Source organism: Crocodylus porosus, unplaced genomic scaffold (genome assembly GCF_001723895.1).
Source record: "Crocodylus porosus isolate Cpor-Errol unplaced genomic scaffold, CroPor_comp1, whole genome shotgun sequence".
In the NCBI taxonomy this organism is placed as follows: Eukaryota; Metazoa; Chordata; order Crocodylia; family Crocodylidae; genus Crocodylus; species Crocodylus porosus.
This window is the reverse complement of record NW_017728906.1, coordinates 82,656,359-82,671,975: the sequence shown is the minus strand read 5'-3', so window position 1 is coordinate 82,671,975 and position 15,617 is coordinate 82,656,359. Positions and strand designations below refer to the sequence as shown.

Below are 15,617 nucleotides of genomic sequence, written 5' to 3'. Positions count from 1 at the left end.
GGGTTGAGAGGGGGCTGAGGGTGGGGTGGGGCTGGTTTGGCCTTGCTATTGAGGACTGCCAACTCCCCCTGGGGTCCTACTGCCCCTGGCTCCTGTAACCTTTGACATGCAGCCAGGAGCAGTTAAATATAATTTTTCAAAGAATTTTAAGGGCCCCATGGGCTGGATAGAATGGCCTGGTGGGCTGTATTTTGCCCACCCCTGTTCTAGGGGGTTCCCCAGCTGGTGCTGGAGGGTGGTTGAATTGGAGCCCTCACACCTCCAATATCCCTGCCCCACACTCCAGTGTGGGCTGAAAACCCCCAGACTGAACTCCCTCTGCTCTTTTCACCCCTCCCATTCTGAAAAAAAGCCTGAGGCTGGCCTGCAGCACAGACAGAAGTTACAGAAGGTGCTCTGTTTTGAAACATCTTCATCCGACCCCTTGTTGCTTGAGGGGTCAGATTTTCACCCATGCAGCCATTTTTTAAGCTGTCTGCAGTGTTGCACTTGTGTTTGGTCATGATTATAGACTGCTTTCTGTGGCCAGATCTGGTGAAAATTACCACTTCTGTTTGCACCCTTAAAGATGTCTTCAAGCAGAAAGCAGTGAGGCCTGACCCTGCTTTGAGCAAGAAGTTAGACTAGAGGACCTCCTGAGGTTGTTCAGTCATGCCTTTTTATGATTCCATGACATTCTCACTCACAACACTAAAATATATATTTCAGTAATCCTTTAAAAGGGTCTAAAAGTGTGTTAAATCAATGTATCTGTACTTGTTTCTTAAATACATAATGAATGTTACATTGGTAGATACTTTGACACCCACCAGAACTAAATCAAAACTTATTGGAGTTAGCAGGAATCTTTCTCCTAATTTCAATGAGCTTTGAATAGCTTTGACTATAACTTCTGTTGTGATATAAACCAATATACGCCATGAGATTTACATAGGAGAATATGGTCTTATTTTTAACATAAACTCTTGTCTTTTCCCAGGACTCCTGGACTTGAAGACACAGTCATTCTAAAATTCTTGTTTTCTCTTAGTTTTCATTGACAGCATTACCTATTTTTAGATGACTTAACAAAATCTATTGAAATCCTTCAGTGCCCATTATCCCCTAAAATAAACTTCCAATAATATAACAATAAGAAAAAAGTATGAAGGTTACAATTTGTATTCCTAGGACAATGTTTGCTTCTTTATTTAATTATTCATGACTTGATGACCTCCTCTTGTTTTGTGTGAAACAGATGGAGTTTTATTCAGATTTTCATTCTTCTTTACCTCCTGAACAAGGCTGAACAAGGCTACATAGGAAATGGAGGAAGATTGTTCTGCAGAAAAGGACAATAGCTTGTAGCAGACTAATCCTTCTCTCCTCAAGTCTGGTTTTCCATGGAGAGTTTTACCATAATATAATGGACAGAATTTGCACTGTTTCAGAACAATGAAGAAAGCTCCTGATTTTAGGATAGATTCCAAGTGAAGACACAATGTATTTACTTTTGTGTCAATTTTGGAAATAAGTTGTCCTCAATTTTTATTTTTAAAGGATCTGATTAACTACCAGAAGATACATGAAACCAGAAGAAACACAAATTTGCTAAATGTACTATAATTCCCCACCCAGGAAAAATAAAACAGTTACTTTTAAATCCTTTTTTTTTAATAAATGAGCATTCATTCATCAACATTTTCATATACTGTCCCTTCATTATTCAATTTGTGATGGTTTATTCCCACTCCTGAATAATACCAACAATACATAAATGTGCCATAAGTAGAAAAAAAAAGCATAGATTTCAGTTTATCTTTACAATGGGATAAAATCAACTTAGAGCTACTCACAATAATATTCCTAATGAATGATGCCAAAATGACATTTGTTATATTCTGAAGTAGAAAAGGGCTAACTAACTATTGAAACCTAGTCATGGAATGAATTACTCTGGTGTAAATCAGTTAGAATTATTGTTGTTATTATTAAAAGTTTAAAATCGCTGATAGGTATATAACATTCAGGACCTGGCATAAGCTGACAAAAGCCAGAAACTGTAAAGTTAAGCTTGGTCTTAACATGCTGTGTGTGTCTGTGATGGGGCTAGAAGAAGACAGAGAAAAGGCACGAAGGTGTGAGTTCAGGAGAGTGTTAGCCTTAATTTAGAATTTGCTGGCTTTTGTCAGGCTTCAAAATACTGTGCAGAGTATGATGTATGTATATCCCACAACACTGGGCAAGGCTTATGTGAAGAAAATCCTGTGAAATATCCACCAATTTAGTATACATACTTTGGAGGGAAATAATATACCCCCCCCCCAAATAAAAAAAAAGAAAGAAACGAAAATAAAAAGCATAATGAGCAAGTGGAACCAGCTCCCATTTCAAGTCAATGGAAAGACCAAGAGTGACTTCAACAGGACTTGAACTGGTCATTTTTCTGCAACAAAGAGGACTAGAAAAGTTCCTGCTTTTTAAAATGAAAGCTAACATTTGTATCTGGTCACATCACTCCAAGTGCTAAGTCTTTAGGAGGAAATACAGAGACTAGCACTGAAATCATGGGAGTTGGCCATGCACTTGCACTCAGCAACTGTCATATCTGGCCCCTCTGAAAAAGCAATCTAATCCAGTTATTTCTTCTGATGTGGCCTACTCAAAGCGTGCTTTATATATGTCATTTTTCTAATGAAAAACCATTGAAACTTACATATTTTAATAAAAATGCTTGCTAAATAAATTTTAGGGTAGTAAGTCAATGAAGGCTTGTAAAAAACCCTATTAAGTGCTTTTAGTGATTCAAATATTTAAATGAATGTATGATTATAATGTCATGAAGCTTATGATCCATTCTCAGTCTGAAAATGATTGAGCCATTATGAATCTCAAAATACAATTATGATCCAGCATGGAAATTTATAATGGGGAATTTTTAAAAAAGGGATTTTTTCAGGCCAGTAATGACAGTTCGTTTGGTGCTTTTAATGCTATGTTGTTGATATACATTACCACTGCCTGAGTACCACAGTGATAGTTGCTCTGAATACACCCACCCTAGACAAATATGTGGGAACATAAATGTGCTGATCCCACAAACACTTGCACACATGCATAACCGTTTACCTACACAAATCACGGCAACTGAGAATTAAATTACAGCTTTTCTGCAAGCTCCCTGCATAGGACAGGATCTTGTTGTACTGTCCTATTCATGACTTACAGGAAATGTTTCAATAATACCGAGATGAGTCCAAGAATCAGATGCTAGCTCAGATCCTGCATCCTGAGATTTTGTATTTTGAATTTTAGCCTAGAACATAGTTTATCAGTTTGCTCCAAGTAATTTTGTACCTTGGAGCAAATTAGAATCAAAATGTTGAAAGATCTTATGCTGTAGTAGCACAAATACTGCAGCACAAATACTACTTACAGACAAATCAGACATTACTGAGGGTACAGGGTATGAAGGCAGTCTTTTCAAGTTCATCCCATTTTCCTTTTTTTTGGCAGTTGCATATCCACACATTTTTCCTCCAAGCATGTCTCTGGATAATGCCAAAAACTGGAATCTTCCCACCACCAAGTTCCCTTGAAATTCCACAAGAATGAAGAGAACTGGCAGAACCATGCTTACATCTCCTTTTTACACCTGCATCTCCTCCTGTCCTTGGTGCAATGCATGAATGTTTGTGGTAGAAACATTGTTTACAAAAAATATATCTTTTTTTCCTTTAGAAAGATCTAGTTCTGATAAATAACAGTTAAGTTTACAGCTTTGAACTGGCCTCCCTTTACTACTAGAACTACAATATTGGAATACTGAATACTGATGAGGGGATGAACTGGAAAGAAAACAAAAGTGGTCATATTTGCATAAAGAAATTGACTGAACATATTTAACATAAAACAAGACATATTGTTTGTTATTGTTTGTGATTTGTGACTTCAGAATACTGGCTGCATGAGTGTCCAGATACATACTGTGTGTATGTAAATAAAATATAAAAATGGTCTCTTGTTGACTTGGAGTAGTAGAAATGCTCTATTTCTTTAAGTCTAGATAATAAAAAGTTGCAACTCCACAAAAACGAAAATATGACACAGCATGCAGTCACAACAGCAAGCACAAAAAAGAAAAAACCTGATAAAATATACTTATATGTGCATATTATGCAAATATATTTTACATTAACATACAATGTTATAAGACTGTTTGACAAAATGAATGCAAGTTTAAAAAAGAAAATAGCTAGATGGTTCCATGTTGAGTAGCAAGTAACCTGAGATGTCTTCTATGTTTTTACTGGAATAATGATCTTTAAAATCTATAGTGGATGCAGAATATGTTGGCAATCGTTGAATTCTTAACTACGTTGTGCTAAAAATGTGTTGTTCTCTGTCAAAATGGCATGTTATTTGAAACCCGTCCAAGTGCAGCAAAATGCACTTTACCTTTTAGTACTTACCAAGATTCCTTCCAGTGCCAATGGATATTTGAAATGGATGTTTGGAAGTATTATGAACACATGCATATCTCCAAAACACTACAGCAGCACCTTTCCTGTGACCAGGCTTACTTACTGCACAACAGAAAATAAGTGATCATAGAAAACTACTAATCTAATACAACATAATAAACAAACAACAAGAAATATTACAACAGAAAATAAGTTTGGCATGATGAAATTAACATTGATGCTATGCAATTTTAATGACCTATCTGAAACTAACTAGTGTAACTATATCACTTTCTGATTAGTGTGTATGGCAGCATTTACAAATAATGTATTTGAATACTGATTTCATATATGAGGACAGTTGTTTGAAAACTTCAATGACACACAATGTTTTGTGATGATATTATACAATACTTACTTTCTCAAGGCTTAATATTTTGAGGACACCTGTTTTTCAATTTAAAAAAATCCTCTGATGTGCATTCTATGATAAATTGTCCATAATCTCAGAATGAATATGAACATGTGTGCATATACATATAGTGTATATTTCTATGCACCCTCCCGCAATATATGTATACACACATACATGTGTATTTTATATATAATAAAAGTTCATATATATATAAATATATATAAACTTGACAGGCAGAGTAATATTTCACTTATTGTAATTGAAGTCCTTTAAAAAAGTTCAGTCACTCAGTTAACATAGTATAGCCAGTAAATTAAGTTGAAAAGAGAAAATGTGAATGGAAACACCATCCTTGACCATCTGTCTATGGCATTCACATCAGTTAGATCAGGGATTTTTATTTTCATTTGTGAAGACCTTCTTCGTAAATGGCCCCTCTTGCTGTGGGGGCCTGTTCTGTCCATTGTACGTCTTCCAAAGCTTTCCCGATGTGAGCTGTGTTTTCTGTACTGGATTCCTGAGTTGTCAAAGGACATTGTTGAATTTCTAGCATCAGTAACACTAGTTGTAACTTCATTGCTTGCTACCTCGTTGTGGATTTCAAGCGATGTTAGCAAAATATTTCCATGGGTATCCACCTAAGTTGGTAAAAGGAAAAAATGGGACGTTAGAATTTCAGAATTGTTTTCATGTGTAAATAAAATTCAAATTCATGGATGTCCCAAATTAACAAACTGTATGTCTAACTGTAAACATATGAATTACTCCTTTCAAAGCACACTCTGTCGGTTGAACTTGATACTTAAACATTTTGCTGGACTAGGATCAGAATCATGCTAAAAGCATATGATGCAAAAACAACACATTACACACTGTCAGACACCTTTTTCCCTTCAAAAAACATGCCTTTTACAGGATTAGGTATAAATTAGTGTTTTATCTGCACTGCTGGGGGGGAGAAAAACAACACATTGACAGAACTTCCACTATAGGAAATTAAATACATTGAAAGAGTCTTCCACACTAGAATTATTATTGTTATTACCAGAAAAATAAAGTGCTCATAAAATGAGAAGAAATGCCCAAAAGCAAGGAACACTTCAGCTTTGCTGAAATGTTTCTGAAGGTATCCTGAATTCTTTGCTTTTTAAACTTTTTTGCAACTTTTCAGCTTTTCAGTCTAGAGACAATATACCTTTTGATAATCAAGCCCCAAACCCCCGTCATTCTTGATATTTAGGCAATGTGAACAACTACAGCAGTAGCGCTCAACATAACTGGCTCCATGGACTGGAAGAGTGGTGCAGGGCTGTTCTGTGGGCCAGATCCAGTATGCAGGATCAGTCCATGGGCCTGATCCAGCATGGGGTCAGTATGCAGGGTTGGTGTGTGGGTGCAATTCTGTGTGCCAACCTTGCCCTGCATGCTGGCCTGTTCCTGCATGCTGGCACAATCTCATGCACCTGATACAGCTGTGTGCTAGCTCAATCCCATGTGCAGGATCCAGCCATAGGGCATTACATAATTCAGCCTATAGTGCTCTCAATGGGTCCTGAAATTTTGCAGCAGGGGAGCTATAGCAGTGTTAACTGCTGTGGCTCTGGGAGCTGTGACAGTTAATGCTGCCACTGCCCTCCCACTGCCACAGGTGGCATCGTGCCACTGTTCCCCTCCCACCAGTGGCGATGTGTAGGGGGTGCATGGGGGTGCACATGCACCCCCTGAGAAGACCAGTGCACCCCCTGACCAGCCACACTCGCTGCTCAGGCGATAAGTGGCGGGGGGCAGGTTGGAGTGCCAGTGTCCCACCTGCAAGTGCCAGCCAAGGAGTGGAGAGCTGCTGCACTCCCAGAAGTGGCCACAGTGATTAGCTGCAGTGATCAGCCATCTCACAATCAGCCATGGAGGATCCCCCCTGGTGAGCAAGATCAGCCAACGGGGGACACCCCCCCCCCCCCGCCAGTCAGTGACTGGTCGTTGTGGGGGGCATGTGCCCTCGCTGACTAAAGTGGCACCAGTCACCCATGCCCACCACCAAATGGACCTGGTTCTATGATCCAGATCATTTCTATTGATCTTTGCTTTACTCTGTCCAAACTGTCCACATCCTTCTTGAAGTGTGGGGTGCAAAACAGGACACAGTACTCTAGGTGTGGTCACGCCAGCACTGAACAGAGCAGAAGAATCACCTCCCTTGATTTACAAGTGACACTCCTGTTGATACAACCCAGTATGTTGTTGGCTTTTTTTCAACAAGAGCACACTGTTGGTTCATATTCAGCTTATGGTCTACTGTAAGGACCCCCAGGGCTTTTCTGAAGTACTGCATTCTAGCTAGTCATTCCCCAGTCTGTACTTGTGCATGCAATGCTTCTGTCCCAAGTTCTGGACTTTTTGCTTGTCCTAGTTGAACCTCATCTGATTGATTGCAGACCATTTCTCCAGTGCATTCAGGTCCTTCTGGATGTGGGCTGCCTGGTCTGTATCCTATCCTCCAGAGTATCTGCAACTCCACCTATTTGGTTTCATTCACAAATTTGCTAATTGTGCACTTGTCTAAATCATTAATGATGATATTAAACAATACTGGACCTAGGACTGACCCTTAGGGAATCTCACTTGATACCTCCTCCCAACTAGAGAATGTGACATTGATAACTAATCATTAAGTAAGAGGATCCAACCAGTTATGTATCCACTTTACAGGACTTTCCTCTGATCTGTATTTCCTTATTAATGAAAACGTCACGGTACACAAGTGTCAAAAGCCTTGCTAAAGTCAAGGTATATGACATCCACTCTTCCCCCGACAACCACAGAGCCTGTCACATAATCAGAAAGAAATCTGGTTGGTCAGATTGACTTGCTTTTGGTGAATCTGTGCTTGGCTGTTCCTGATCACTTTGTTGTCCTCTAGGTGTTTCACACCAGAGTCCCTGAACAACTGCTCCATCATCTTTCCAGGTATCAAGGTCAGCCTGGCTGGTCTGTAGTCTCTCAGATCTTCCCCCTTCCCTTTCTTAAAGATGGGCACTCTGTGTACTCTTTCCCAGTAATCCGGGACCTCACCCAACTTCTGTGAGTTCTAACAGAGGATAGCATTGGCTCTAAAATGACCTCAGCCCATTCCTGCAGAATCCTAGGGCACATGCCATCTTGCCCTGCTGACTTGAAAGCACCTAGTTTTTTAAAGCAATCCCTAACCTGTTCTACTATTCTAGGCTTCTTACCTATCTTTGCTGCCAACCACTCATCATGTGGTACCTCCACCCATGTTTGTGAAGACTGAAGTAAAAAAGGCATCACATATTTTAGCTTTCTCTGCATCATTCGTAAATAGATTGCCTTTTGCATTCTGTAAGGGACCTGTGGTTTCTTTGATCTTCTCTTGCTTTTGACATTCTTGTAGAAATCTCTCTCTGTCTGTCTCTCTCTCTCTTTTTTTTTTTTTTGCCATTTATGGCCCTTGCCTGAGGTTGGCCATACTGCATCAACTTGGTATTGCACAAAAGCAGAGGTAGTAACTGAGTAGGAGAATTTCGAAATCTCTCTCTGTCTGTCTCTCTCTCTCTCTTTTTTTTTTTTTTGCCATTTATGGCCCTTGCCAGCTGCATCTAAAATCATGTCTTGGCCTTGTCTTTTTTTCTGAAAGCACATGCAATACTCTTATACTCTTCTCTAGTGCCATAACTAAGTTTTCACTTTTTTACAGAATTTCTTTTCTGAGTTTCAAATGATTTAAGAGATTGCTCCCTAGCCACGCGGGTCTCCTGTTGCACTTCCCGTTCTTCCATCACATCAGGACAGCTTGCTCCTCTGCCCTTTAAGATGGCCTCCTTAAAGCAGAGTCACCTCTAGGATTCCTCTTCTCCTCAGACTTTCCTCCCAGGGGATCCTGTCCACCAGTTTCCTGAGTTTGCTAAAGTCTGATTTTCTGAGGTCCTGTGTCCTTATTTTGCTGCTCTACTTGGTTTGTTCCCTAATCTGTTCCTTCCTCCTCCTTATGCTAGATTTGGGAACCATTTCTGATCTTTCTGGCAACTGTCTGCCAATGGAAAGCATCAATAAATGTAAAAAATGCTCTGCTGGCCATTTTGGGCCAATCTAAACATATTTTACTTTTTTTGAATAACTTTGGCTTTCCATGAAAAACGGTATAAGAATATTATGTTAATACTAGTGTTTAGGGTAATTTCCAGTTCCTATTATTTAATTTTCACATCTAAAATTCATCCTGCTAAATTGTTTTTTACTTTCCACCCTAAACTGCTGAGTGCAGTGAGACCTCTCTGCTCCAGAAGTGACTGCATTTCAGTAATGGATGAAGTGATCTTGCACTATGGAGCTTTAGAGCCTGAACAGTCATCTGGGAAGTACTTTGCAAGCCCTGAATGATGTATTAAAAGCATAGGTATAGATATTTCTCTGTACATGTGCATTTAGCTTATTTCGCTCTTGTTAAAAATTAATGTGAAATGGATATTTCATTCATGAGTTACAGATGCTACAATGTCTTTTTCCCAGTGAAAACAATCATGACATAGTAGAACTAATGTTTTGTGAAGTTGAATGCAAACAAGATACAAATATATAGTTCTGAGAATAAAAATCAGGCAAATAAAAAAGCAAACCATTGAAGGCAATCCCATATTTTTGTAATGGGTGCCTATAAATAATAGTATTAAAAAAATCAAGCTAAATTGACTCAGTAGGCTTCAGAAGCCAAAGGCCTGGTTAAGAAGAATAGTTTTTCACTACAGTAGCGAGCTGCATCTGTTATGTATATGAGCATGGGGCTGAGGTTTGCAGAAACAAGTGCAAGATACTGGAATATAAGCAGAATCTATAGAGGGAGGCAGACAGGCTCAGTCAGAAACTGAGAAGCCTTTCCGCATGCAGTTATCACTTACAGCTTTCCCAGAAAATAACTGATTCAGACTGCTCTTTTGGTTTTGGTTCATACAAATACTAAACAGCATTTTTAAAACCATTTTGCAGAATATCTAGAAGACCTATACTTTTCTCATGAAGCACACAAATGAATCTCTGATCCAGACCAACAGAAACTTGCTATTGACTGCTGCAGCATATTGGCAGAAGCCTGCATGGTTTTGACCCCAGATCAAATATTGCATCACATCTGTTTCCCTGCTTACCAGTTTGACAACATCAGCCCTCTTTGCAGCATTTCATTAGCTACCACTTCACCACAGAGGCAGAGTACTCATCTCTGTTTTTAAGGCCTTCATGCCCAAGCCTCACCCTCACTATTATCTCTTACATACAAGCAAGGTGCATCCCCTGTCTCCACTCTGTCAATGATACTGCCCATCATCATGAATACGTTTTCAAATAAACACTTGTCTTTCTCCTGCTCTTCCCCTTCAATGCATTGGAGAAGTTTGCTGTAAGTATCCATAAAGGCACATGTTTTGGTAGTTTTAGAGTAATATTGTAGCTGTGATGGCCCAGAGAATATGTAAGAAGCAAGGATTTTTGTGGATGATATCTTTTATTGGACCAACTGTATGGCTGAGATAGACATGTATTTGAATGCAGTGCATTAGAACTGGAAATGTTGTCTTCTGAAGTAGAATGCACTGCATTCAAAAGCCTGTCTGAATTTATTTCAGCCATACAACTGGTCCAGTAAACTATATCACCCATGAAAATCCTGACCTCCTGTAAAGACATATCATCTTCCTCTCCCTCAACCCTCTGGAAAGCTCTTGCTTAATTTCTGAAAAGAACTTGAGAATATTTAGGAAGCTGGAATGAGATCTAAATTAATAAACTAGGGGAAGAATTTTGTTTCCTTCCATGAACCTAAATGGAAGCTTTGTAGCAGTGTTAGTGGTGTTTCTGGCACTTACGTGCAGGTTGTAAATCTATTATCTTTGTGCTGTGGATGCACAGCTCTCCACATGTAGATGGAGAGCATGCGCACAAGGTTACACGTCACCCTGGGCAGGTATGCAACTATTACATATATTCATTCTGGACTCATAACTATGTAAGTCATGAAAAGGTAGGTGGCCAGAAACCCACACTTAGCAGGGTCTGATGAGGCAGAAGGCCCTGCTCTATTTTAGCCTGATAGCTGGGGGCTAGGGTATTTACCCAGAAAGCAGAGAAGACCCAAGATCTAAGGCTCCTTAAACCTTACAGCATAGTGCTCTGACCACGATGCCACAGCTTAGGCATGATCAAGTCCTACCTCCCTGCCTCTCACAGGACTCCTTTTGAAGCTGGACCTGGACAGAGGAGGGAAGTGGATATAGGGAGTCAGGAGGACAAGATTAAATTAGAGGGGGTGCGCCTTGCTCTTAATGGCCACCATCTATTTTATCCAGTGAGCATTAAATACAGGGAGCAGTGGCTCAGCTTCAAAATGAGCAAAATGAGAGGGGCCTGGATAATGCGTAACCTGTGGCACATAGAGAAAATTATGCTTGCAAATCAAAGCTCCCTGCTTAAATCCCATCTGGGCAAAGGTAGCCTAGAAATTGTCTCCCCCACTTCCTGAGAAAGTTTCCTACTCATTCAGTCATTAGACCTAAAACATTGGAGGGTCTCCCTTCTCTTTAGCTTTTTTCCCATTCTCAGGTATAGTGCCCAGTTAGTATGTTGCGTAATGTTCACACTTGTCCTCAGTGCAAGGGAATGATTAAAGAATTCCCAGGTATGTGCTTAGGAAACTGCCATTTAGATGCACAAAGGGACCAGGCACTTAAATTGCAAAAAGGGGCATGAATGACTCAACTCCAGCAGCTGCAGATCTCATGGGGTGTCCATACTTTTTCAACTATCAAGAGCCCTAGGTGCCTAATCCTGAGCTTCTGTACATGCACAGAGGTCCTAAGTCTGAGCAGCTGGACATGCTATTCCTGCCTAATTGCTGTTACTATCCAGATATGAGGTAAAGCACTGTAAGCACTGTGCACCTAGTACAAACTAACATCACTGATCTCAATACAAAGTGCAGCATCCACAGTTGCTTTAATCTACACATGCAGCTGGCAGAAAATCTGCTGACATGAACTTTTGGTATGTCATTCTAATGGTTACATGGAGGACCATTAGCCTAGAGATCTCAAACCCACATCATTCACTTCTCAAGAGCTGCCCCCCCACTTCACTTGGATAAAGAGTACTCTGAGTAGTGGGTATCTTGAGCCCTCCTGTTCAAGGTGGGCCATGGGGCAGCTAAGAGAGCAGACCTTTGTCCTACTCCTTCCCTTTAAAGTTTCTTCTCTCTGAACCTGCATCCTTTGTCCCCTTTCTTCCTCTACTGTTGTCACTCCTTGCAGAACTGACTTTTTTCATGAAGAGTACTTTTTCAGGCAGCCAGCAACATCATTAACTAATTCTCTGTTGAATCAGCAATAACTATATATGCAAATTGTTAATATTCTTTTTCACAATCATTTTAATCAAACCCCCATCTTCACTGTCACTGAGTGATTAGAGTTCTCTGCATGTGTGATGTGTTCTAATGTCACTCCTTTTGGAAGGGTAAGAGGCATGAAAAATGGTAAAACACCTTACATGTTTAAAAACAGGGTCCTTTTTGAAAGCTTGTCATCTGGGCTAGGGACAGAAGTTACAGTTAAATAATCAGAAACCGGTTTAAATCTGTAACAGAACAGAAGTTCAGTGCACATAAACTAGTTCCAAAATAGTTGAAACTGGTTTAACATAAGTCCGGTTGAATATAGTATCACATTCAACGGATTTGGGTCAAACCAGTTTATGAAACTTCTGTCCCAGACCCCTTCTTAGTTCAAATTAAATCACAGTCCCACAGCATCCCAGCATGCTTTCTAGCCATGGGCTGGGCTGTGCTGTCTGCTCCAGGGGAAGTAGGGGCTGCCCCCCACCCTGGCAAGCACCAGCTGGGGTTTAGGAACAGAGAGGGGGGGTTAAACCCCCCTTCTCCCAAGAACAAAGCTGCCCTTCCCTGCCCTGCTGAATTTACTGCTGGCTGCAACTGTGGACAACAAATCCCAGAAGCACCTGGAAGCAGGAAGAAGTGATGAGCAACCCTGCAGAGTCCTGCTGCTGTGATTGCAGACTGCAAATCCCAGAGACCTTGTGGGCAGCAGGAAGAGGAAGCAAACACACAGCTCATGCTGGCTATGCGCCAGGAAGCCATGCTTTAGCATTCCCCCCTCCTTGCCCTGCTTCTGGTCTGAGTCACTGCAGGCTGTGGCTGCAAAATGTTAACATTTGTTCACTTGTTAGTTAGTTTAATTTCTAAAGTTTAAACTAACCTGCAAAGACTGAATTGACTCAGCCTCAGGCTTTTGGACTGTACTTAGCCCTGATTTTTACACACCTGAGATTTCCTAAACTTCAGCAAATCTATTATACTAGTTTTAAATGATTGAAAAATCATTATCTGTATCTATTCTTTTCTGCTAAAGCTCACAGGAGAAGATGAAGACTTATAATGACACTCTGGTTTCACCCGTCTTAGGTTAAGGAATACATATTTACCAGTAACTCTGCTCAACCTAATATGCTAAGTACTGCCATCTTTAAAGAATAAGTGCACTTTGCAGACATAAAACCTGATGTAAATTTTTTTATATATTTCCTAAAGATCAAAACTGGCACACCAAAATCTTTATTCCCAGACAGCAGCCATATTTGAGGTGCTCAAATTTTTAAATATTATACTGTTATTGAAGAACTAAAAAGAAAGAGCTGCCAGTGACTACCATATATATCTTCATTAATCTTAATTCCCAGACAGGTTTTTTTTCCAGATCAGTTCAGCCTTGAAGCCAGTTTGAAAATATTTTATTACAGTGGGGAACTGCTATGAGGTTTGATTTACTGTTAGGTAATTTGTAATATCTGAATTATTTCAGGTTCATTTAATTCTCTGCTTAATATGCCATAAATTTTAAGGGGTGCTGTAAAATCAAATCTTCTGCTAAAAATTCAATCATTGTATTCCACAATGGGAGACAGAAGCAATATTTTCCCTGCTCATTTCCATCACAGTTATGTTTAGTAGTTCTTCAGTACCAAACATTTAAATAAAATGCACTTTCTGATCATACCAAAAAATATAAATGTAAAAACAGCATGTAAAAAATGTCTCTGAAGTTAGCATCTTGCTATACACTGTGTCATAATGACTCTACTCAAGGCTATTACCCAAAGTGAACCCACCCTGAAATGATTTTAAAGTGGTGAAAATTGATTCTACCACATTCCTGTGCTGCCTTGCCATTTATTTAGTCATTTCTACACATGTAAGTTGTAAATCTGAATGATGGTATTTTAGAGCTGCTTTGCTTAGCTATAAATGGTTATCCAATATGCTAGACAGCGGATAATCAACTTTTTAGATAACCACTTTGCTTTAAAGTCATCTGCCGTCATTCTGTCTTTAAGAATTTTGAAAATATTTTATAATTACAAGCATGGTGAAAAACTACATTGATCAGGATTCTCATTACAAGGTTAGCATTTCTCTCTGGCCTGCTTTGACACAGTTGTTCTTGATGATTGTAAGGAACACCTTAAAGGCATAAGTGCCTCCATCTTGTGTACCTCCTTCATTATATAATGATAGGAACTGTATTTTGTTTTTGCAAATATGCAACTTTAAAATAACGGAAGCTCTAAGTAACCTTCTATAATGACAGGTTTGCAAGGCCAGATACCATGTTTTCACTGATTTAAACAGAAAAGCACAAACTGTTGACCATAGTAACACAACATAATTGACACCCATTACCATAAGGAACGACACTCACTGTCAGGAGTCAAAACCAAACTGATAACTGCAGTGTATCTTAGATAAACACTAACAGCTGTTAATGAATGTGGAATCTTATAAGTTCTTCTCTGGTCTGAGGGAATCTTCCTGAGTAACCCCTTTCATTAACATACACCAAATCAAATTGTATATAGATGCATACTATTAATGAATTTATCTGCAATAGTAAACCTAGGGAGGACTGGGGAATAAGTGGCCTGGGTTGCTGGGCAAATTGAACAACTAAAAAGAGCTCAGAGATACTGGGGTCTGGTGAACAGCTATCCTCCCAGATGTGAGTATGTTTCTGCATTTCCATCACCTGATCTGAATGCTAGTTAAACTTCTGGTTAGCTTTCCAATAAAGTGGCTTTCTTCAGAAGATGCAGGCATGCTCTATTTTTATTCCAGGGCTTTGGTCCTCTACAAAGTAAGCTTCATTTTCCTAACTTGTAGATAGAGGGCTTCCCTCTACTAAAGGAAAAAAAAAAGAGGAATGAAAGGGGGTGTTATTTTAATTTTAGGCTAATCAGGAAGAACTTCAGTGTCAACGAATTGAATGGTGAAGATGTTAAGACTTTAAAAACATTACCAGCGAGGGAAAATTTAAAAATCTATGAAAGAATATCACATTGTTGTCACTGTTCACCAAATAAAAATGAAGTTTGCTACATTGACTTTTATTGATATGTACTGATGTACAAAAGGAAATTAAGCAGTCTTCCATCACAGTCATTTGAGCCAGTGCAAAATGGATGTAGGATGTTACCAAGGCAGCTCAAATTGTATTTGGCTTGTACTGCTTGAAATTACTATGTGAGGTGAAAGGCAAGGAAGAATTGGTCTTAAAGGCTAAAGCTGATTCATAGAGTCATAGATTCATAGATGCTAGGGTTGGAAGGGACCTCAATAGATCATCGAGTCCGACCCCCTGCATAAGCAGGAAAGAGTGCTGGGCCTACATTACCCCAGCTAGATACACATC

At 39.5% G+C, this 15,617-nt stretch overlaps 1 protein-coding gene across 1 annotated transcript in view; it reads right to left on the bottom strand.

Annotated features, from left to right (window-relative positions):
- Window positions 1-1,244: 1,244 nt before the first annotated feature.
- Window positions 1,245-15,617, bottom strand: part of GABRB3 (gamma-aminobutyric acid type A receptor beta3 subunit) — a 63,385-nt gene continuing 49,012 nt past the window's right edge. Inside the window, exon 6 of the mRNA XM_019529444.1 lies at window positions 1,245-5,495. Within this exon, the coding sequence (XP_019384989.1) occupies window positions 5,145-5,495 (351 nt within the window). The 3' untranslated portion in view covers window positions 1,245-5,144. The remainder of the gene's footprint in view (window positions 5,496-15,617) is intronic.